General features: G+C 40.2%; 1 protein-coding gene across 1 annotated transcript in view; it reads left to right on the forward strand.

The window, feature by feature from the left end:
* Positions 1-24,149, forward strand: part of CNTNAP5 (contactin associated protein family member 5) — an 883,101-nt gene that overhangs the window by 808,220 nt on the left and 50,732 nt on the right. The window contains exon 20 of the mRNA XM_067742208.1: positions 16,808-16,938. Within this exon, the coding sequence (XP_067598309.1) occupies positions 16,808-16,938 (131 nt within the window). The remainder of the gene's footprint in view (positions 1-16,807; positions 16,939-24,149) is intronic.

Raw genomic sequence — 24,149 nt, forward strand, 5'->3', positions numbered from 1 at the left:
GGACATGGCACTTTGGGCAGAAGTTCTCTCAGGAGGGAGGGCGGTACGTGGAGGTACTGACCACAGAGATGGGTGTGTGTGTGAGAGGGGGCAAGATAGTCAGCTGGGCTCAGATCACCCCAGACTCGGAATCTTGGGATCATGGCTCGCCTCTTTGCCTTAATACATCCAGCCTACCACCAAATCCCTTTGGTCTTGTTGTCTTGCTGTCTGTTTCCGTCTCAAAATTATCTTTTCTATCCTCTATCCAATCTTGCCTTAAATGTGCCTAGAGCTGTTTAGATGGTTTGCCCACCTCCCAACCCTCACCATCCCTGGACACTCCCTTCACTATGGCCTGGGGATTTTCTTTGTGGTTTTTCTAAAATATATCTTAAAATACTCTCTCTATTTGTGCCTTTGTTACTGAACAAACTTTGTGTACCTGATGCACAGTGAGGCCTGATAAACCAAAACGTCGGGGTTTGGAGCAGAGAAAGATTTATTGCAGGGCCAAGCAAGGAGAAGGGGTTGCTTGTGCTCAAAAATCCAAACTCCCCAACAGTTTGAGGGAAGAGGTTTTTAATAGGCAAAATTTGGGGTGAGGACTGCAGGGTGAGAGACTTTCTTCTGATTGGTTGATAGTGAGGTAACAGGGTGGTGCTCCAGGAATCTTGTGCTCTGCCTGAAGTTAGCATCCTCCACTTGGGGGTGGGGGGAGCTTAGTTCCTCCAGAAGAACTCAGAGATATATTGTTATGTATATTTCTTGAGGAGGGACCAGGACCCTGCCCCAAGGCTGCACTATTGTTTCTTGGCTGCTCCTCCCTTGTCTCTGCAACCCCTCCTTCCCTGATGAGCAACCAATTGAATCTTCCCTTTGGAATTCAGGGAAAATCCTGGAGGACACAGAAAGGATTTGTACCCGGGAGTCTCACAGGGTCCTGCTCAGTTTTACCTACACTGACTCCTTGACCCCCGAAGTATGAACCCAAACTCAGTAGCACAGTGTACAAGGCCCTCTAGCAAACAACCCAGACCAGTTTTACACGAGGGACTGAACTTCCTGTCAGCAATCTTCTTGTTCTGACCCCTTTCCCCAGAACTAAAATGTATTGCCCATGATGAGGTGTTGCTGGGATGCTCTGGAGATCTTTGCTAGATGGTGGGGAAACTCAAATGCAGTTACATTGTACTCTTCCTTCAAAAAATGCATACTTGTCTCTATTTCAGCTTATCCGTAAGTGAACAAATGCATTTGACATTGTGAAAAGGTCACATTGGTTTACCTTCTATCCACAGGTTTTCAGAAGGGCATTCATTCTTTCATTTGGCAGGTATTCAGGTAGCGCTCATTATATATGAGAAACAGTGGAAGAAATATAATAAAGCTTACTGTGATATGAACCTCTTTTGGCTAGAGTATAGGACACTGGGAGAGGATTTGTGGAGATATGGCCAGTAGAAAGGGTGAGGTCAAATTGGAGAATACACACAAAGCATTGGACTGTATCATGTTGATAGGCAGGGAGGTTTGGTCACAGTGAGGTAGCACTGTCACAGACATAGTGAAGGAAGGGACATTTGTTGATACATAGGAGAATGCTAGAGAAAGGGTGGTCAGTGTGAAGGCCATGCACTGACTCAGGCATTGGAGAATATTGGGGTGGGAGGATCTCCTTCAATAAGCTGGGCCCCTTTCTACCTGTTATATGCTCCCACAGAGTCCGGGTCATTTCCTTTGGGTCATGGCATTGGTTTTGTTGGTAGATGTGGGTTTACTTTCCACCCTCACTGGGAGCACCAGCAAAAGAAAGGCACATAGTAGATGCTCCATAAGCCCACAGGGACTGACTGACTGGTGGATGACCTCATCACATCACAGCTCATTTCCATGGCATCACTCATGGTTTCTGAGCCCAGCTTTTTCTCATCTGTAAAATATGGAGTATTAATCACATGGCCTTTGCCCACCCACCAGGACCATCATTAGCATTTGCCCTTGTTTTTCCTGTAGGCATACTACATGACATTCTCCATCTCAGTAGAGAACAAGGTTGCTTGTCATTTCTCTTCAGTGCATGTGGAATCTCTTTTTGAGAGATTAAACTGGATAGTTAGGCAAGGGCATGCTGTATGTGTCCGAGTGCATGACTGGGAGAGAGAGTGTGTGTGTTAGTATGCTGTCTGGGGTGAGGGAAGATATTATTCTTTATCATTATTTGAATCCTACTGTACCACATGTTCAGGAAAGAAAGAAGGATTGAGGAGAAAAATAAAAAGTATTCTGGGCTGCTGCTATGGTCTCTTCTCTCTGTTTTATTTTAGATCAGTAAGCAAAGACCCTTCCCCGACAGCTTCCTATCTACCCTGAAACCAGGGTGTTGATTAGAGGACGTAGTTTAGGCCTGGAGACTTCAGGTAGATTTTCAACTACTTTGAGCTTCTTTTTGTTTGTTTGGATACACTTATAGCAGAAAATAATAACTATTATAAATTGCCGTGGCATGAACTCTGATCCAGGGAAATGGTTGGTTCCTCTTAGGGATGGGGGGAGGAATCTTGGAGCAAGTCTTGGGGAGGGCCCAGAAACAGACTCCATGAACGTGCCTCCTGGGACATCCCTAAATACCACCCTACTCCTTCAAACAGTGAAATGTGGTGAATAAATACATAAGAACTTGTGCAAGGCTTGGCACTGGATAGGCACTGGATAGGATAAACCTCACTTCCAACCTCTTCTCTGAGTGTATCTTTCAGATGCAAATCAACATTTCCATTTCTAAGGCTAATGTTGGACTCAGAATAAGGGATCAGAAGGGGACAACATCCCAGACAGGCCCCTCACTTAGGAACAGGTGGGACTCTACCAGCCGGACTTGGAGGAACCCCTCCTCTCAAGAAAAACCTCCACCTGTTTGTTTCTGTGCCATTAAACAGGGTTCTATGGTTATGTCTTGATGAATTTGCGTTGTGAAAAGTGCCTGAAGTTATTCATGAGCTAGTTACACTCTTAGTTAATGATTTTATAAAATGCTTAAGAAATCATCTCTAATTGACCAACATTTATATTTTAATTTATGGAAGTGCCTGAAGCCAGCACTAACTGCTTGGCAATCCTCACACTTGGCAGCCTGCACAGGACTGACAGACATTAGGAAAACACAAAGGCTCAGGAGTGTGGGTAGCCTCTGAGCATGCTGTACCTTTCATTTCTTTAAAACTTAAAAACAACAACAACCAGAACCATAACAGCAACATTATGCTATGCTCAACCTTTTTTTGTGAGTGTTGCTTCCTCACCACTTCTGTTAAGTGATGCACAAGGTGTTAGAAGCTGAGTGTAACTTTCAGACCTGATTATTGAAAGCAATATGGCTCCGCTCCTTGTAGGGAAGCATTTATGCTGTGGGTCAAATCATCACCCACTCTACTGCCTGGAATGACAGCCTTAGAAAATGTATTTGAGTAGTCATCCAGAACAGCACCTTTGAAATGAACTGTTATTTTTTAAATTGAAGTATAGCTGATTTACAATGTGTGTTAGTTTCAGGTATACAGCAAAGTGATTCATTCATATATATATATATTGTTTTTTCTTTTTCAGATTCCTTTCCCATATAGGTTATTACAAAATATTGAGTATACTTCCTGATGCTATACAGTAGGTCCTTGTTGGAATTAACTTCATAAATAACATTTGGAAAAAGCAAAATGATGTGTTGGAAAACATCATAGCTTGACAGAAGTGATGGTTTCCTTAAAAAACATGATTATGTTTCACATCCCAAATTTGTATCAAGTATTGCTTTCTATTTATTCTCCACAGGAACACCTACCTTCCACCCAACCCCAGACATGCAGTGCATCCTCTGTTCCATCTCCCTCCCTTCGACATACTATTTCCTCTAGAAAACCCCACTTTTTTCCTCTCATCCACGTACCTAACTTTTATATGTTCTTCAGGACTCCAATTCAGGGTTTAACACCCCAGGTGAACCTCCTGTGATTTTTTCAGTTTTATGTCATATGCATATCCTTTCACAGCATTTCTCTTCCCTGTATTGTAATGGCTTTATTGTTCTGTGTTGCACCAATGGCTGTGCATGTCTTGGGAGGAAGGCTGAGTCTTTCTTCTCTGGGTCAGTGTCAATATCACCATTCCTGGCCCATCAAGGGGCTTGGATCTTCATCCGCCATGTGTCGATGGAGGGTTTGCTCTGGCGAGCTCTTCACTAGGCCCCAGGAGATGTAAAGAAATGAGCAGGAGCTGCCTGATACAGGGAAGTAGTGGCCCTTAGTGACGCTGTCGCCAACTAGGTAACATATCACAAATCATGACCCAATATTTCTGTAAATTGGCATCACTTTATATCGTCAGGATCTGTGGTCCTCAAAAACTTTAAAAAAATGTTCAAAACACATACAACTAACCTTAGTTCCAAATATTGTAAAATTGTAAGTGCCATGATCAAAAGCTTCTGTATTCAAAAGCAATTGGATCATAAAAAGGAAACAAAATTTACAAAGCCGCCTCATCCCGAATACTTTAAAGACTAATTACGATGTTGAGTTCTAATGACTGTTGCCTTCAAACCCTATAAATCATACACAAATAAGAGGAGAGAGTTTTTAAATGGAAGTAAACTCTAATTGGGTCTCAGAAGAAAGGAAAACAGATCTTTAGTAGCGTGATGAAATCTCCAAACACAGAAAGCATTGGCCAGTGTCTCCTATGGAGTTTTGTGGTCTGTGTGTTTTACACATGTTGTAAAGACTAAATTCAGAGGACAAACCTGAACCAGAGGAACTTGTTTGGTTTCATTCATACATATCAACTGACAAATACAAAATTAAACTCTTAATTTCAGAATTTTATATATTTTTCTTTTGTTGAAAAAAGGCTGACATTACATGATGCAGGTAATAGGGAACCAGTGGGTCTGGACAGAATGCCATGAACGAGGCATAGTTGGTCTGCATTTATTCCCAGTAATGGGACTCTTTTTCTATGCAAATGACTTTTCAGTTAAAGGTAAGAGATTGTGAAATATTTTGTGCAAACGAAAACAGAAAGGCTAAAATAGAAGAAGATAATTGTTGCTTATGAAGGTTCTTAGAATAAGGCTGTATGAAGTAAACCACAACCCATCACCAAATAGGCTGGAAGATTTTGTACCTGTTTATGACTTCCTCTGAGAGTTTTCAAGGTTGTTTTTGAATAAGAAATGAATAAAACCCCAGAAAACCATCAGAGCTGAGTGGATCTGAGAGTGCCCAGCACATTGCAGTTGCTGACTCATGAGAAATTCTCAAAGAGCTGAGAATATTTTCTTTAGGGTAACTGATTCTTTTCAGTTCTAATCTGTCCTCACCTTGCCAAAGATAGAAACTCGGGAGAATAACCATAATGTTTAACTTTGCCATGATAATGGACTTTATCTTCCATGGAGTGTGCAATTCTTTTAAGTGTAAACTTTCTTTTTTTCAAAGAAGCTTGAAAATATGGAGTTTTTGTTTTGTTTTGTTTTTTGGGTTTTTTTGGAGACATCTCATGAAATTTAACATCCAGTTGTGCATGTGGTGATATGAGAACAAGCTCTGGACAACTGAGTTTGGCTTCAGAATGACCACAAATTGTTTTTTTTATGTTTTCTCTGTGAAGTCTAACTAAGCGGGATTAGCATACAGACATATGCCTTCATCTAAATGGGTTTTATTAGATGCTTTATCTTCATATGGTGGGTGTAAGGAAGAGATGCAGAGTGTGGATGCTACCCTTCCATGCTTGTGAGGTTATGGGAAATGCAGATCACAATCAGATTATAGGAAAGGTCTGCGTGAAATGGCTGAGATTTAAATGTCCATCCAAGTTAGACAAACTAAATTGTCCTCATATGTGCAATTAGCATAAAACAATAATGTGTATGACATATTTTTGAGGTCTAAAGATGAAGTATGAGAAAAGCATTTAAGACAATTCCTAGAACAAAATGGGCAATAAATGATATCTTAATAATACTGATTATAAGAGTAACAATAGCTAACATTTATAGCTATAACAATGATAATTATTAAAATTATTGTTATCAACCCTTAAATAATTGCTTGCATTATATATGTTTAAACATGGATGAGATAAAGGGAATATATTTCATATATCACTGAAAATACCTATTCATTCATTCATTCTATTAAAAAATTCAATAAATATTTATTGAACCCCTTCCACCCAATTATATGCTAAGCATTTTTCTTGACACTGAGAATCTCCCAGGAAGAAATACAGGTAAAGTTCTGTTACCATGGAGATTTCAATTTAAATGGGGGATGAAAATCACTGAACAAATTGAAAAATGTGCAAATTAATAAATGAGTAGATTGGTGATAAATACTATAGCGATAGCTATTTGAAAGGTCAGGCCCTTTTGACAATGTCTGACCAAAATGTACAGTAAGAAATGTTTTTACATAGTGACTCACCATGGGTTTGTAGGTCTGAAACAATATTTTCCCTACATATGGTGGCTCATACTTATGTTTTCTGTTCTAGATTCTTCTATTTTATTAAATCTCTGCCCTTATACATTCTAATGGAGGGAGATAGGCAGTAAGTCATAAATGTAACAAGAGGCAAAATGTTACAAGATGATAAGCTCTATTTGAAAAAAAAAAAAGAGGAGGGTAAAGGAATCAGAGATAGTATGAGTGAGGTGGGGATCCTGCAGTTTTTAACATGGTCATCAGAGAAGAACTCTTGAAATCAGTGATATTTGAGCAAAGACATGAAGGAGTCAGGAATGAGGTGGAGGAGCCCTGTGAGTACCCAGAGAAGATCATTCCAGACAGAGAACAGGAAATGCAAAGTCTGAAACAGAGATGTGCTTTTTCTCTGGGAATTGGTAAGGAAAGCATTGTGGCTGGGCCCCAGAGATGAAGGGGAAGGTAGTAGATGATGAGGAGAGAGAGGTAATGAAAACCTTAGGACCTTATAATTGCAACAAGGATACTGCCTTCTACCTGGATATATATCTGGAAAAGACAAAACTTCTAATTTTGAAAAGATACATGCACCCCAATGTTCGTAGCAGCACTGTTTACAATAGCCAAGGCATGGAAGCAACCTAAGTGTCCATTGACAGATGAATGGATAAAGAAGATGTGGTACATATATACAATGGAATATTACTCAGCCACAAAAAAGAATGAAACAATGCCATTTGCAGCAGCATGGATGGACCTAGGGATTATCATACTAAATGAAGTAAGCCAGACAGAGAAATACAAACACGATATAATATCACTTATATGTACAAACAAAGATACAAATGGACTTATTTACTCTTTTTCTTATTAAAACAGAAATAGACTCACAGACATAGAAAACAAACTTATGGTTACTAAAAAAAAAGGAAAGGTCAGGGAGGGATAAATTATGAGTTAGGGATTAACATACATACACTACTCTATATAAAATTGATAAACAACAAAGACCTACTGTGTAGCACAGGGAACTACATTCAATGTTCAATACCTTGTAATATATAGTGGAAAAGAATCTTAAAAAGAACCAAATTTATATACTTATATGTATGTGAATCACTTTACTGTATACCTGAAATTAATGCAACATTGTAAATTAACTATATTTCAATAAAGAAAACCAAAGATGTTGCCTTCTACACTGTGAAAGATGGAGACCCACTGGAAGACTTTGAGCAGAGGAGTGGTTGGACTTCTTTATGCATTAACAGGATTGCTTGAGATGCTCTGGGGAGAATAGACTACAAGGGGTTAGAATAGAAGAAAAGTGGTTAGGAGGCTATTGAAACAGTATGGGTTAGAAATGTTGGTTGACTGGTTGAGTTGATTGGTAATAGTGGAATTGGTGGGGAGTCAAAGAAGTGGTGAGACTCAGGATATATTTTTAAGGGTGGGGGACCAAATATGTCATGCCCTATTGGAAATAAGGTATGAGAAAAAGACACCAGAGAGGAATCCAAGATTGTTTGGCTGAGCACCTATATGTATAGGATTGTTGGTGTTTAAGTTGGGAAGAGTCATAGAAAGAATGGGTTTGGAAGAGGTCATGAATTCAGTCCTGGGCATGTTAAGTTTGAGGTGCCTATTAGCCAACCAAGAAGAGAGATAATTAAATAGAGGAGTCTGGAGTTGAGGGCAGAAGACCAGGCTGGAGATATAAATTTGGATATTGGTCTGCATTTAGATAGTATACCGGGTTCAGCTGTGTCACCCCAAAACTGATGTCCACCCAGAACCTCAGAATGTGAACTTATTTGGAAATAGAGTCTTAACAGATATAATTAGTTAAGATGAAGTCATGCTGGATTAGAGTGTACCCTGAATCCAATCACTGGTGTCCTTATAAGAAGAGGGAGATAAGGATACAGAGACTCAGAGACACATAGAGACACACAGAGGGATGAAGACCGTGTAACATGACAGTAGAGGCAGAGATTGGAATGATGCAGTTGCAAGCCAAGGAACACCAAGGATTGCCAAGAGCTACCAGAAACTAGGAGGAGACAAGGAAAGATTTTCCCCTAGAGCATTTGGCAGAAATATGGACCTGCTGAGACTTTGACTTCAAATTTCTAGCAGCCAGAGCAATGTGCTACAGTAGCCCTAAGAAACCACAAAGATGGTATTTGGAGCCATAACACTGAATGAGATTGTCAAGGCAGTGAGTGTTGATAGAGAAGTCCACAGGCTGAGCCGTGGGACTGCAACATTAAGAGGACAAGGAGAAAAGGTGGACTCAGAAATGAGGGAAAAGGAGGGGCCAGTGAAGTGGGAAGATAATTAGGAGAGAATAATGTTCTCAAAGGCAATTGAAAGTTTTATAAAAGAGAAGAGAGTGATTGGGTACAAGGCTGGTGAGAATAAATTGGAGTTCATGAATGGAAAATTGGATTTAGCAACATGAAAGTCATTGATGATTTGGCAATAGAAGTTTTGATTGAGACCCTGGGGTAAAATCTTACTGGAAAGTGTTTAAAAGCAAATGGAAAAGAGCAATAGGATTCAGGAAGTGTAACATGATGCCTCAGGAGTTGCATCATAAGCCAGAAGAGAGCAGAGAAATATGGCCATGGCTAACATTAAGAAAGTTGAAGAAGTTTCCTTTTATTCCATTGAAACTGGAAAAAAAATGCTAATGGGAATGATGACATAGAGAGGAAGAAAAATTGTAAAGAAAGGGAGTATTGCTTGAGTGATGTCTTCAAACATATGAGAAGAATAAGTAGTGCCTATGATGACATTAGATAATCATGAACAGTTCATATAAGTCAATAGAAAGGAAGGCAAATCATACAGGCTCAGAAATTGATCTGATAGTAAATATGGTGACAGAAGTTTCTGGGAGTTTTGCTCTGATTGCTTCAGTTTTCTTAGGGAAGCAGGAGTCAAGGTCATTAGCTGAGATGGGGGAAGGAGAATATAAGTTGGAGATCTGAGGAAAGAAGAGAAGCCATTAAGTACTTATCTAAGTCAGCGAATGGACTTAGGAAATACAATGAGGTTGAGAGGACACAAGAAAGCCCCACTTGAAGTTGATCATGAATAATTTAAAGTGGCTTATAAGCAATTTGCAGTGTTTATATTTTTTTTGTGCCAGCTAAACCTTGCAGAGGTACAGTAAAGGTTGGATTTTAGCAGCTATGGTTTTGCCAAGCAAATATCTTCATTCAATAAAGTATGAGTGGGCCAAGGGAATTGAGAGTTTATACAAGAAGAGGGTCATGGTGATGCACCAGCTATTTGAGTTGGGTAAAGAGAGAAGAGAGAACATGAAGGGGTTGAGGAACACGGAGTATTTGGTGAGATTAATCCTTATACTAAGGTTTGTGGGATATATGGTAGCTCTATTTTTAGTTTTATTAAGGAACCTCCATACTTTTCTCCATAGTGGCCACACCAATTTACATTCCCACCAACTGTGTAAGAGGGTTCCCTTCTCTCCATACCATCTCCAGCATTTACTATTTGTAGACTTTTTAATGATGGCCATTCTGACCAGTGTGATGTGATACCTCATTGCAGTTTTGATTTGCATTCCTCTAATTATTAGCATTGTTGAACATTTTTCCATGTTCCTGTCGGCTGTCTGTATTCTTATTTGGAGAAATGTCTATTTAGATCTTCTGCCCATTTTTTTTTTTGTTACCACATAATCAAGCAATTCCACTCCTGAGCATGTATCCAGAGAAAAGTATAATTCAAAAAGATACATGCACCCCAATGTTCATTGCAACACTGTTTCCAATAGCCAAGACATGGAAGCAACCTAAATGTCCATTGATAAATTAATGGATAAAGAATATATGGTACATATATACAGTGGACTATTAGCCATAAAAAGAATGAAATAATGCCATTTGCTGCAACATGGATGGACCTAGAGATTATCATACTAAGTGAAGTCAGATGGAGAAAGACAAATATCATATGATGTCACTTATATGTGGAATCTAAAAAACTTATATAAATGAAATCTATGAAACAAATATAGACTCACAGACAAAGAAAACGTCTTTATGGTTACCAAAGGGGAAGGGGAGGAGGGATAAATTAGGAGTTTGGGATTAACATACACACACTACTTTATATAAAATAGATAAAAAACAAGGACCTACTTATAGCACAGGGAATTATACTTAATATCTTGTAATAATCTATAAGGGAAAAAAACCTGAAAAAGAATATATATATATATATATATATATATATATATATATATCACTTTGCTGTACACTTAAAACTAACACAACATTGTAAACCAATGATAGTTCAATTAAAAAAAAAAAGAAAAAGGATTGTGGGAATCCAGGGATTAGATGAAGGGAACCCAAAAAGGAGAAGATTGCAGTCAGAGAGTGAAATGCTTATAATTGGAATTACAGAGAGGCTGCAGTTAGTAATAACAGATACTGAATTCTGATACTGATTCCATGATGTACTAATCAATCATGACTGACAGTCTGGAAAACATTTTTAGGAGGAGGTATTGAGGTAGGGGTACATGGACACATGAAGCATCACTGCATGGGTCACATTTGGCCCATGAATAAGGAGGGGATTTCTGGCAAATATCTGTAAGAGGAACATTCCACGTGGAGAGAAAAGCAGCTGTAAAGACTCTAAGGCATGCGTGGACTCGGCACGTTAGGGGAACACAAAGCACGTCAACAGTAGCTGGAGTTTAGTGAATGAGGGCAAGTGTAGAATGAAATAAGGTCATGTAGGACCTTAGAGAAAGAATTTGGATTTTATTCTAAGTGCATTGGAGTGTCATTAAAACATTTTAATTAATGACATCAGATTTACCCTTAAAAAGCTTATTTTGACTTCTGTGTATAGAATGGAGGGGTGTGAGGGAAAAGAGAGTTAAGACTAGAATCTGGGAAGTCAGTTCAGATGTGTTACAATGGTCCAGGTGAGAGATGGTGATGGATGGATGATGGTGTGGTGGCTGAGCTGGAAAGAGGTGTAGAGATACAGGATTTACTTTGTAGAGACCAGAGAGCTGCTGATGACTTGGATGTGTAGTATGTATATCTGGTAGAGGAAATGAACAAAGTAAGAATGACTCCTAGAGTTTTGACCTAAGCAACCAGAGGATGGATTAGACAGTGAAGATAGAAGAGGAGCTAGTTGGTAAGGATGATCTGGTTAGCAGACACTAAAGGCTGCATAGGAAGCTGCAGAAGTCTGTAGTCGATGTTAACTGATGAGGATTGGATGGGAATCAACATGTAAAAGAGTTCCTTCTTTCAAAGTCAAATGATAAAGCAAGAAACTGACATGCTCTATTAACAGAAATATAAGAATGGACTCTTGTTCCATAGTGGTACTCCAACACCTCATGGGTTTTTCCATTGATGTTTGTGGGAGCTGGTATATTTGTCTTTTTAAATCTGACATGAACACTGGGTACCCAGGCTAATTTTCTTTAAATATCACTTTGTATAAATCAGCCCAGTCACAATGTGTTTAGAGCCCTTTATGGAGTCCCTCTTTACAAGAATAAGTCCAAATTATTTGTCCTTCTAATACAAGCCTTCTCCATGTGGCTTCTCTCTTTATTACCATTCTCTTCCAAGTTCTAGGGTTTTAGTTTTTCCATCTTTCAAAATGAGGAGGTTGGTGGGGTGAATATGTGCCAAGATTCTCATCAGCCCTACTGGCCTATGGGTCTATACTTCAAGCATGGTAAAATTCCGACACATTGCTCTGCTTATATCTCTACAGCTACATAAGCATAGTACTTTTTTTTGCCTAATTCAGTTCTACCTTCTTCAATAAACTTCTTTCTCTGAAACACTGTTTCTCATTACCTCAACCCTATAAGTGCTCATTGTCTTCACTCTTTTGAATTCACAAAACATGTATCTATATTGTCTATCAAATCACTCACCTTTCCCTTTGCCCAACCATCCACTTCTCTATTCATCAACTCATCCATCTATTTGACCAGACATGTCTTCGGAGGCAACATGATCTAGTGGGAGGAACATACACTTTAAAGTTCTATACTCCTGGGTTTGAATCCCATTTCATTATGAATATCATTACTATTATTTTTATTATTATGTTTTACTTTTAGAGCATTTTACTCCACTGAAATTCTACTTTCTAATCTGAGAATCTGATAAAAATTATCTTTAGTACCAGATTAAAAACCTAATGTATATGTATAGCTGATTAACTTTGTCATACAGCAGAAACTAACACACCATAGTAAAGCAATTATACTCCAATAAAGATGTTAAAATAAATAAATAATCTAATACATGATAGGCGTATAAGCAGACAAGTATGACCTTGCTTTTGCCTGCTTCAGATTATGAACTCCTTAAAGATAGAATTATAACATTATAACTATTAGTTAATTTACTATCTGGCACACAGTAGACATTGAATAATTATTAGTTTATAATGTTGATGAAGTGGTAATAACATTCTCCAGAGGGGCCATTTTATTCAACAAATGACTTTTGGCAATTTGAGATAGCAGACCCTGTGTTATTCTCCATAGACACAAAGATGAATAAGCATCTATTCCTCCTAGAGAAGCTTATGTTCAAGGAGAAAGACAAGCAAAGCATGATACACTGAAGTTTTTACTAAAAGTGAGCACAGTGACAATATAAGAAGGAAAGATACTCTCAGTTTTGGGAGCAAGTGGAGACCTAGGTCACATCAGGTGGGTCTTAATGAAGGAGAAGTGGTTGTCATAGAGATAAGGAAGCAAGGGTGGTCCCAGAGGAAGAAAAAGTGCACAAAGGCAAGGAGGAGCATTATTTGGGGGGGTGTTATTTGGGATAGTTCACATGTGATTCAGTTATGAAAAATATGTATGTGATAAAGTGGGAAGGTAAGAAAAGGACTTTGCCTGTCAGGCTAAGCAGTTGGAATGTTTCATGTAAAATTAAGGAGCCTTGGAATTTTTTAAGCAGTAGAATCACATGGCCAAATAAGTCTATGTTAGAATACTCACACAATGACAGTATGGAAGACAGACTAGTGTAGGAAAACTGGCAAAGTGGGAACACGTAAAACACAACAAAGTGAAGCTCTTGAAAAAACTGAGGTGTGAGAATCTTTCTCCTAAGGCCCAAATTGAGATGCTGAACTAGATATATGGTTGAAATTTCCAATTCTGAGTTTCTAGTCCATAATTTCCATCTTCTCATGAGTAGGTGATTGTCAAGAAGAATATAAATAGTAAAAAGGTTTGCTAAAAGAAATATAGTTATCATTTGTAGAGTATTAGAGCAGCTTTGAATATAGATCTATCAGAGAGACACAGGGAGAAGCCATGTGAAGAAAAAAGAAGCACTTGGAGTGATGCATTTACAAGCCTAGGAATGCAGGCATACACCAGAAGCTCAGAGGAAGCAAGGAAGAATCCTAGCCTAGAGCCTTTGAGATAACAGTTCAGACTTCTAGCCTCCAGAATTTGGCACAATAAATTTATATTGTTTTGAAAAGAATGAAAGGAAAGAAGGAAGGAAGGAAGGAGGGAGGGAGGGAGGGAGGCAAGGAAGGAAGGAAGGAGGGAGGGAGGGAGGGAAGGAAAGAAGGAAGGGGCAATAAGCAAGTAAATAGACAGCACAACCCAATACATGTTAGGCTAGAAGTGAGCACAGGATCTATAGGAGCAGAAGAGGGCAACTTGGAGAAGCCAGGTAAGGCTTCCTGGAAGAGGTAACCTGGTGCTTACTTTTGGAGTTTGAGTAGGAATAAGCTTAAAGGGAAACATCGAAGTGGAAGACCATTCTTGGCTGAGATGAACACATGGGACCCTGTGTTCCATGGGAAAACCATGCTCTTTAGAGCTAACTAGATTTCGTTTCTGAGTCCATCACTTACTATGAATGATGAAAAGTTATTCCTTCCTGCCCCTCTCTTCCTTCATCAATCAAATGGAGGAAGGAACAAAAAACTGTTCTAGATAAAAGAGGAGTCATAAGCAGGAACTCAAGCATAATAGAAGACAAGGGGTGGTAACTTTGTCCAGAGAGTAGTAAGGAAGTTTAACAGAATATGACTACATCCTCTTTGATTTAAAGTAGATTCCTTATCATTGTGTTTAAATACAATTTTTTTTTTTTGGAATCAGGTTTCTCTTCGACATTTTTTTAAATGACGTTGATAATTCCTGTTGCATAGTTCTAAAAATGATGATATGGATTTTGCCTGGAGACCTAAAAAAGTGAGGCTAGATATAGCTAGAGTGCTCCAATATTAATAAGAGCCATTAAAACTTTTACAGCATAGTTGCCGGTGACCAAATGTTATTCCATTATATGTATGTTTATTCCAGAAGCATATTTGGAAAAGTCTTAACTGGGGCTCAAATCAATTTTTAATTTCCACACCGTGAACATCTTATTTCAGCCCATACTCACACACCCGCAAATGCATGCCCTTTATAATGTATCAGTGTCAACATATACTAACAAACAAAAAAGAAGAAGAAATGGAGAACACACAGGAGGGGATACATTATAGTTCCCTGAATAAATTGTAGTGAACACCTGTCTAAGACCATCCTTTTGTTGTTGTTGTTGTTTATTAGATTCAGAGCATCTTCCCTCTGTCAGTTCCCTGTCTATTGGACAATATATAAACTTGCAAAGTTTATCATTATGTCAAACACTTTTGGATGCAAAGGTAGCGGTGGGAGACTCTAGGGAGGAAATGGAAGCAGACAGATGAATCATAAAAAGGAGATAGAAGAGGGCTTTAGGGCAATGAACTTTTTGGGGTCCCGGGTAATGCCATCCAAGAAGCTGACAGTAACCTCATGACACCAGAATATACACTAGAAGGAGAGATGTGCCTCTTTGCTCACTGACCAAGCAGCTGAATACAAAGCTGAGGGGAAAGTGATCAATGAACCTCTGGCCCTGTCACCATCTCACCCCAGTGCCTCCTATAAGACTGGAGTCAGCCCTTAATTGTGTCAAACTTATGTTGAAAAGCCATGGGTTGACTTTCTCCTCCTAGGAGCTGTGTGACAATGAGTTAGCAAGAGGTTTCAGGAGCTCTTCTTAGGGTACTTAGGGAGTCACTGATTGCATCAAACATCCTAAAAGGTGAGATCAATATCTGTAGAGCTCTAGAAGAAATGGTTGAGGTGTTTTAGACCTAAACTGGAATGCTGGGGAAGATATAGAATAAATACCTTTACAGGGTCTTGGTTGAGATTACTGACATCTAAGATGGATGGTTGCTAGGCAGGTGTTGGTAAAGATGTATAAAATGGAAGTGATTTCTAAAATGGATAGGTACATACAGAATGTGTGTATGAATGACCCACACAGTGGGATGGTAAGAGAGTCCCAAATAACTTCAAGGAATGTGGTCCTTGTCATCATGCCTGACACATAATTATCACATGCTGATTTATTTTATTGGGTTGAATTATATATTAAAAACCCAAGTTCTTAGAAGGAGTCAGAAAGAGCATGCCAGCCACCATCCCTTCCCCTGGCAGGCCCTTTCCTTTCCCCTGGCAGGTGGGAAGGCAGGGAAAGATGGGCCCTTTCCCTTCCTCTGGCAGACCTCTTACCTCACGTCTGAGCTCCTCTCTGCACCAAATATGCTACTGCTAGGGAGCTATTATTATTTTTTTTGTTTTTATGTTATTTTATTTTATTTTATTTTTATTGATTAGTTTTTAAGTGAGAAAATACACCCCCAATGGAAATTGATAGTGACCAGAACCAAAAGGAAAGGAGGAATGAAGGAAACCAGGATTAGTGGTAGGGAGCTTCTGCTATTGGCTGACTCTGTTGGGTAACTGCCTCATTACCCCAAATTATTCTCTCCTATTCTGCCTACATTACTTTACAATCTTATTTCACATTACATATTCTGAAATTCCAGGAAGGCAATTAGGAAAAAAGGGAGTTCTAGGAAATGGTAGGAATTGAAGAGAGCGTGGGAAAAGATTTTATCTTATTAAAGTTTTCACAATCCAGTTACAAAATAGACTTGTGGTTGTTTTATTTTCCAAACTGGTATTTTGGTTTCTGATAACACACCCACACACATACACACACATACACGCACACACACGCACACACAAAAGTATTTCAGCTATGCTCAGGATTTTTAATATGGACCTAGATGCTATAGTCACAAGATATATAATACCTTTTAAGAATGTGAATAATGACAAGATTGAGACATACGTCCCTAGAAAACAGTCACGATCAATTAAAAGACAATCTGATCATATTTTTGCATTTATGGCTCCTATCTTTAATTCTAATGTCTAATGTTTGCCTTTTAAGGAAGCTTACAAGTTCGCTACCAGCTAAGCAAGGAAGAAACCCATGTATTCACCATCGATACAGAGAACTTTGCCAACAGAAGACTGCACCACCTGAAGATTAACCGAGAGGGCAGAGTGTTTACCATTCAGGTACCTTACTTCCCTTCTTCTCATTCAGCCAAATGTGCATTTGGTGCTCAATACAATTTTTCTGAGCTTCGACCCTGAGCCAACTGTGCAGCCAAGTTCTGGGGACAGGTAAAAACCACACTCAGCCCTAGCCTTTGGAGAATTAGAATAGTGGTCCTCAGGGCGCATCCCCCTCATCAGCATCAGTATCACTTGGGACCTTGTGAGAAATACTAATTCTTGGGCTCCACGTCAGATCTACTTAATCAGAAACTTTTCTGTGGGGAGGGGGAGCAGGTGATGCTGATGCCTGTTCAGTTTTGATAACCCCTGAACTGTAGCATAATGAGGAAATCACAAGGGATGGGTAAAGGCTGTGGGAGGAGTGTGCACAGGTGATACAGGAGCATGGATGAGGGCACCCACCTCATCTGGGCATCAGGTACAGGTAACCCTGAACAACAAGGAGGGGAGGTTAGGGGAACCAACACCCCACCCAGTCAAAAACTTGAGTATAACTTATAGGTGGCCCTCACTGTCTTCAGTTCCTCTGTATCCACAGTTCCCCATCTGTGGATTCAACCAATGGAGGATCCTGTAGTACTGTTGTATAATATTTACTATTGAAAAAATTCCTCGTATAAATGGACCTGCACAGTTCAAACACATGTTGTCCAAAGATAAATGGTACTTACATTCTGGAGGAAGTTAGGAGTAAATTGAGTCTTGACGTTGATTTCAAATTGGCTGGGTGGGGAAGAAAGAGGCAGAGGGTCCCAGTGAGCCCCTGCAAAGCTGTCTGAAAGAGCAGAGTGTGTGTCAGGCACTCCACAGAATTCCCGGGGTCTTGGTACAAAGAGGAGCATCAGGCAATAGTGGATCGCAATAGAAAATGGGCAGAGTCCAGACCATCCTCCTTTAGAATCATGACCTCAGGTGAGCTCTTAAATCTGCCCAGAAATCACCCCTTAGTCTTTGTTAATTCATCCATCCTCCTGATCTCCTAGATGGCAATTTTAAACTTTCCCTCTCTCTCCTTAGACTGCCGACAATTGCAATTCAATCTCCACTCTTGGTAGATGACTTCATTTCCTTCTTTCTGTGAAAGAATGTAGCATTCAGAAGAGAACATCCACACAATCTCAGCACATTTCTCCACCTACTTCCATCTGTGTCTGTGTACCTCTTTCCCTCCTGTTGCTGAAAACGAACAGCTAATGGCTCTAGCGAAGACCTGACCAATCACTTGTGGGCCAGATTTCATACCTAGTGGACAGCATCACTGCAGCATTACCCTCCTCACCTTTCTTTACAGCATTTTTCCAGCTCTACTTAATGGCTTCCCAAAGCATAAAGCATGCAAGTATTACAGGCATTAAAGAAAACCAAAAACATGAACAAAAAAGTACGGTGTCAGGAGGGAAGGAAAACTCACTCTCTTATCTGACTCCATGTACTGCCCCATTTTCTCTTTCAGTTTATTGCCCAGTTCCTTGGAAATGTTGATTATAGGCTTGGTCTCCAAATTTCCTCTTCCTTTTTCTTAAACCTACCCAATGAAGGTTTGTCACTGAGCGGCCACAAAATCACACTTCTCAAGAGAACAGTGGCTGGATCTTGCCGAATCCAATGGTCTTTTCCTCATTTGTCTTTCACTGGCATTTGACACAATGACCTTTTCTTTTGTATATATTCTTTTCCATTATGGATTATGACAGGATATTGAGTATAGTTCCCTGTGCTATACAGCAGGACCTTGTTGTTTATCTATTTTATATATAGTAGTGTGTTTATATTAATCTCAACCTCCCAATTTATCCCTCACCCACTCCCTTTCCCCTTTGGTAACCGTAAGTTTGTTTTCTATGTCTGTGAGTCTGTTTCTGTTTCATAAATAAGTTCATCTGTATTATTTTTTAGATTCCACATATGAGTGATATCATATGACATCTGTCTTTCTCTGTCTGGTTTACTTCACTTAGTTTGATAATCTCTAGGTCCATCCATGTTACTGCAAATGACATTATTTCATTCTATTTTATGGCTGGGTAATATTACATTGTATGTATATATCATATCTTCTTTACCTTTTCATCTGTCGATGGACACTTCGATTGCTTCCCTGTCCTGGCTATTGCAGATAGTACTGTTATGAACATTGGGGTTCATGTATGTTTTCTAATTAGAGTTTTCTCTGGATATTTGCCTGGGAATGGGATTGCTGGATCACATGAGTTGCCTTTAACTTACATACCCCTGCACCTCTTTTTGTTCCCCTACAGCCTCTTCTGAACACAGCAACCTGAGTGATCCTATTAAAACATTAGTCAGATCGTGACACTCTTGTGTCCAGACCCCTTCCATGGTTTCCTTTCTTATGCAGAGTAAAGCCAAAGATCTTGCAGTGGCTTAAGAGCACCTCCATGACTGCACACCCCTTGCTCACTTCCTGCTGTGACTTCTCTGATCTCACCTATTCCTGTCCCCTCTGTAACTCCACACAGGCCACTCTGGCCTGCTTGCTATTTCCAGAGCTCTTGAATATGCTTGAGTTTGCTTTGCCTAGAACACGATTGTTCATGTATCTACATTGCTTACCTGTACTTGTACTTCCTTCAGGACTTCACTCAAAATTTGACTCAAGGATGTCATCTTTGGGTGCCTTATTTAATACAGCAATCCAGCTCCTTGACTTCAATCCTAAACCACTTAAGCACTATCTAACACCCGATACAACTTATCTATTTATCTAGTTTCTTGTCCTATCTCTCTCCTCTAGAATGTAAGCTTCATGAGGACAGGGATTCTTGTTTATTTTCATTACCATGGAATCTCCAATTTATCAAGCAGTGTCTCACATATAGCAGGTCCTTAATAAATATTTTTGACCTAGGTGAATTAACTCCACAAGGCTTATGTGGAGAAGATTAAATTAGCCCTGTGGAGAGGGGAAGGGAAACCACTGGATTTTAGGCAGGGAAATTAACATGGGTAGCCTTTTGTTTCCAGAGGCTCACTGTGATTGCTCCATGGAAATACACATTTGGGAGCCATGAGATTAGGGACAGAGACCAGGCAGGAAGAGAAGATAAGGGCCTCAACTAGTGCAATGGGGTAGCCAATGAGAAGAAGACTTGAGAAAGGTCTGGAAGGAACGTCAGTAGCCTTAGGTGACTGTTTGGATATGGATTATGGGATAAGTCAAGACTGAATATTCGTTTTTTTGATTGAGGGGAAGTTCAGGAGTCATTGGCAAATATAGGACACAATCACAATTCCTGAATGATAATTTAATGGACTCACCTCTAATATTGACTCTTGAAATAAGAGTTAAAAGTCTTTGGGTTGAAGCCAGATTAGAGGACAAAGGAGGTGGGAATGATGACATCTTTTTTGAACATGTCTTGACTGAGGCCTCGATGGGACATCTAGGCTGCATGCTGGTGGGCATTTGCATATATGATCCCTTCTCTGTTTCTTTCTATTTCCTATCTTCTTTCCACAAACAAAAGGCACAAATAGGGCAGTGAGAGAACAATGGGGTACTCCCTTCTCTTCTCCATCTCAAGGGTTCCCACCAATCAATCAATAGTCAATGATAAGCACATATCTGTGGATGACATACCATTTCCAAAGCACAGAAGTAGTAGAAAAAAATTGGAGATGGAGAGTTTCTTTGTTTTTTAACTTTAAATCAATTTATTGACACAGTCACATGACATACTTGTCTCTGTGACACTCCCACCCCCCCAACCACCCTTGCCTTATCTCTTCTCCTTCCTCCCTACTTAGAACAAGCCTTCCCTGGAGGTCCAGTGGTTAGGACGCTGTGCTTTCGCTGCCGAGGGCGCAGGTTCAGTCCCTGGTTGGGGAACTAAGATCCCGTGTGTCTTGCACAGCCAAATTTAAAAAGCAACAACAACAAAAACAAAAAAAATAGAAGAAAAAAAAGGAACAAGCTATTTAGTAAAAACAGAAAGGGGTAAGCTACTGCTCCATCTCAGTCTCAGGCATTACTCAGAACCAGTTATAAAGAGAAGGCAGATGGTTAGCACTATACTCAGCCAGCCAGAGGCCTCCAGTAGCTACAAACAGACCCTCCCTCAAGGTATAGTCTTGAGTTGCTAGTCCTTCTCCTCTCTGCTCTGTGTGACTCTAGGAAGGAGTCCTTAGGGACCAGGGCTGCAGGCAAGAGTGAGAAATCCTGGTGATGATTTGAGAATTGTAATTTGGCCAGTGGTTTCTAAGGCTCAGGTGCCCCGACCTGTGCCCTGGTGGTGGAGGTAATCTACAGGGTCCCTACTTAAAATATATTAATGTCATTAAACAGATTAACCCAGGTTACCAAAATGCCAGCACAATTACGAGCTGTAAAGAAGGAGGAGGCCCAGCATTTTCAATCCATGGAGTTAATGTCTTCCTTTGAGAGGTGAAGACCCTGAGATCAAGAGAGGCAACCCTAGTGCGGGACAGGCTCGGGTGTAAATCCCAGCTCCACCACTTATGCTCTGGGATCTTAGACGGGTTATGCACCTTTCTGAGGTTCAGTCTATTTATCTGTAAAAAAAGTTTGAGTGTTGTGGGGATGGGCTGGAGTGCAAATGCAGCGGAGCTCAGTCAGTTCTGGTAAAGGTTCTGTGAAAGAGCATAACTAAAGGACCAAGCACAAAGCTTGGCATCTAGGGCTTACAAAAAAAAAAAAAAAAAGAAAGAATGAAAAAAAGAAAAAGATTTGTTCAATGTCCCTCCTTTTCTCATCTCATTTAATGACTTGACAAGACCACCGGGCATCCTTGATTCTGAGATTAACAAAGCTTCTTGAGGGCAGATTACAAATTTTAGGCACACTAAAGTTTAAAGGACTGTGGTACTTCACTCCCTCACTACCTCACCAACAGCAGTTAAAAAGAAAAGCAATCCTAAAGCATAAAATAAACATAAGGGAATATAACATAATAATGTATTTCTCGTTGAAGACTTCAGTGATTGCCTAGCCCCTATCATAAAGATTGAGGTCCTAGAAATAAACATTTGTGGTACAACCCCCCACTTTTTTTGCTTTTACCCATTTGCTTTTACCCATTTTCAAATGGGTAGCCCAGCACCTGAGTCAGTACTAAGGGTGCCCTCAGGTGCACTCAAGTGCCCTCACTCCACGTCAGGGCTGGAATCCATTCCCCAACTATCTCAAGCCTTCTTTGAATCATCCTGCCTTCATCTCCAAACCTTTATAAATACTTATGAAAAAAATAACCCTTTGATTAAGTGTCATTCACCTCCTTCTCCCCCTTATTTGTCATCTGGTTAAAGTAGAAAGGACCAGGTAAGTTCCCACAAAACAGAACAGTAGGACAAGAATGACTCATATACTAGAACAATTAGCTCTTCCAAGTGTAACAGTGTTGAGGGAATCAGTTGCATAGGAAATTGATTCTTTGGAGCCTGGGGAGGAGATGAGAGGCAGAAGCTAGAGGAATCTCAGCTCAACCTTCAGTTCTAAGAATCCTTCTGCTGCTCTCCACTCAGCAGGAAATTCCCACTCACTTTAGCCTCCTCTCCAACCTGGGCAACAAAACATGAGAAAAGGCACCCTGCCCCTTGCTGGAAGAGACAGTTCCAGAGTGTAGGTGAGAGCTCTGAGATAAGGCAGAGAGAAAACTCCTTCAGAGCAAGGACTGAATCTGGGCATTAAATAGATTGCAGGTGAGGACCACGGGTATGAAAAACCCTATGTTGTATAAAGGTGTGGAGGCCACCAGGGAAGCCAGAGGCATCCTGGTGTTGTGATGGATGCTGTCTTCATAGCCCAGAAGATAGAAAGGGAATCAGTACAGGATGTTTGTTTATTCACTCAACAAACCTATCTTTGGAGTTACTTTCCCAGTTTCTGTAGTAGGACCTACAGAAAACATATATCAATAAGATGTCCTCGAAGAGCCCAATAGTTTAGTGGGGAAGAATGAGGGGGAGAGAGAGAGAGAGAGAGCAGATCATTAAAATACAGCATCTTAAATGCAAGGTTAGAGGTAGAAAAAAATAAAAAGGCACCATGAAAGAGAGAACAGGATCAATTAATCTAACCAAGGCATCAAGGAAATCTTCCGAGAGGAGGTGGACTTTGGGAACACTTAGAACAGTATCTGGCACATAGAAGATGCTCAAACATTTGTTGAATGAATTTTGTAGAAATTCAGAAATAAGAACACACAGTGATTGTCTACAAGCTGCTCAAGCATCTAGAGGGATATGGACAAGTAAAGCAAACTCCATATTGTGTGGTTGGCCGGCCACATGCTGAGGGGACACTGCTATGTGATGCTGTGTGGCCTTGCCCAAGTTTGTGATCTCTGTGACATCAGTTCCACCATCTGAAATACAGGGATAATAATGTCTATTTCACAGTATTATAGGGAAGAATGCATTTTGAAGGATACTTTAGTATGGTGTCTCATACATACCAAGTCTTCAATAAATAACAAGTATCATTAAAGTATAATTTCATGAATGAAAAAGAAATAAACCATATAATCACATGTCACAAGTCATAGCCACTGACTTCCTTCACAGCAAAAACCACCGCAGGACCCAGAGTCCTGGAAGAGGGTCACTGAGCAGCAGTGGGTGCAGAAGGAGGGTCCTGGTGGTGGGAGCTGGGAGCACTGGGTATGTGTCCTGATCAGCTGCTCCCCAAGGGGAGCCCAGGGACGGGCACGCAGCTGACGGGGTCTTAGTCTCCTCTTCCTACAGATTAACTGTGATATGTTACAAGGATCCTTCCCAGGGATAACATCATATGAATATTCAGAGTAGAGCCGGGAAGAAACTGGTAGGGTTTGACTAGACAGAAAAAACCTGGGGATGGATGGGAAACGATGCCTTGAAATGGGGAGGAGAACAAAGAGATGGAACTGGAATTAACAATGTGTGTGGAAAGGACGGTTCCCTAAAGAATGACCCTAGAGATAAAGTCCCAAAGAATCCCCCTCATGGCTTTCACTCATCTGCAAGATGGGATTATCATCTGTTCATGTTGGTGGCAACTGTTCAGCTAGCCTCCCCTCCCCAGGGTCAAACCTTCTGTCAAACTGAAATATTCACTCAGGAAAATCCCCCAGGGCACCCATGAATGAGGCCAGGTCAGAATGATTGGAGCAAAGGAGACGGTAATGGTTTTAAGGATCAAATGGGGAGAAGGGGGGAGAGATTGGGAATGAATACCTGCTTTCCTTTTA

The sequence above is a fragment of the Pseudorca crassidens genome, chromosome 6 (genome assembly GCF_039906515.1).
Source record: "Pseudorca crassidens isolate mPseCra1 chromosome 6, mPseCra1.hap1, whole genome shotgun sequence".
NCBI classification, from domain to species: Eukaryota; Metazoa; Chordata; class Mammalia; order Artiodactyla; family Delphinidae; genus Pseudorca; species Pseudorca crassidens.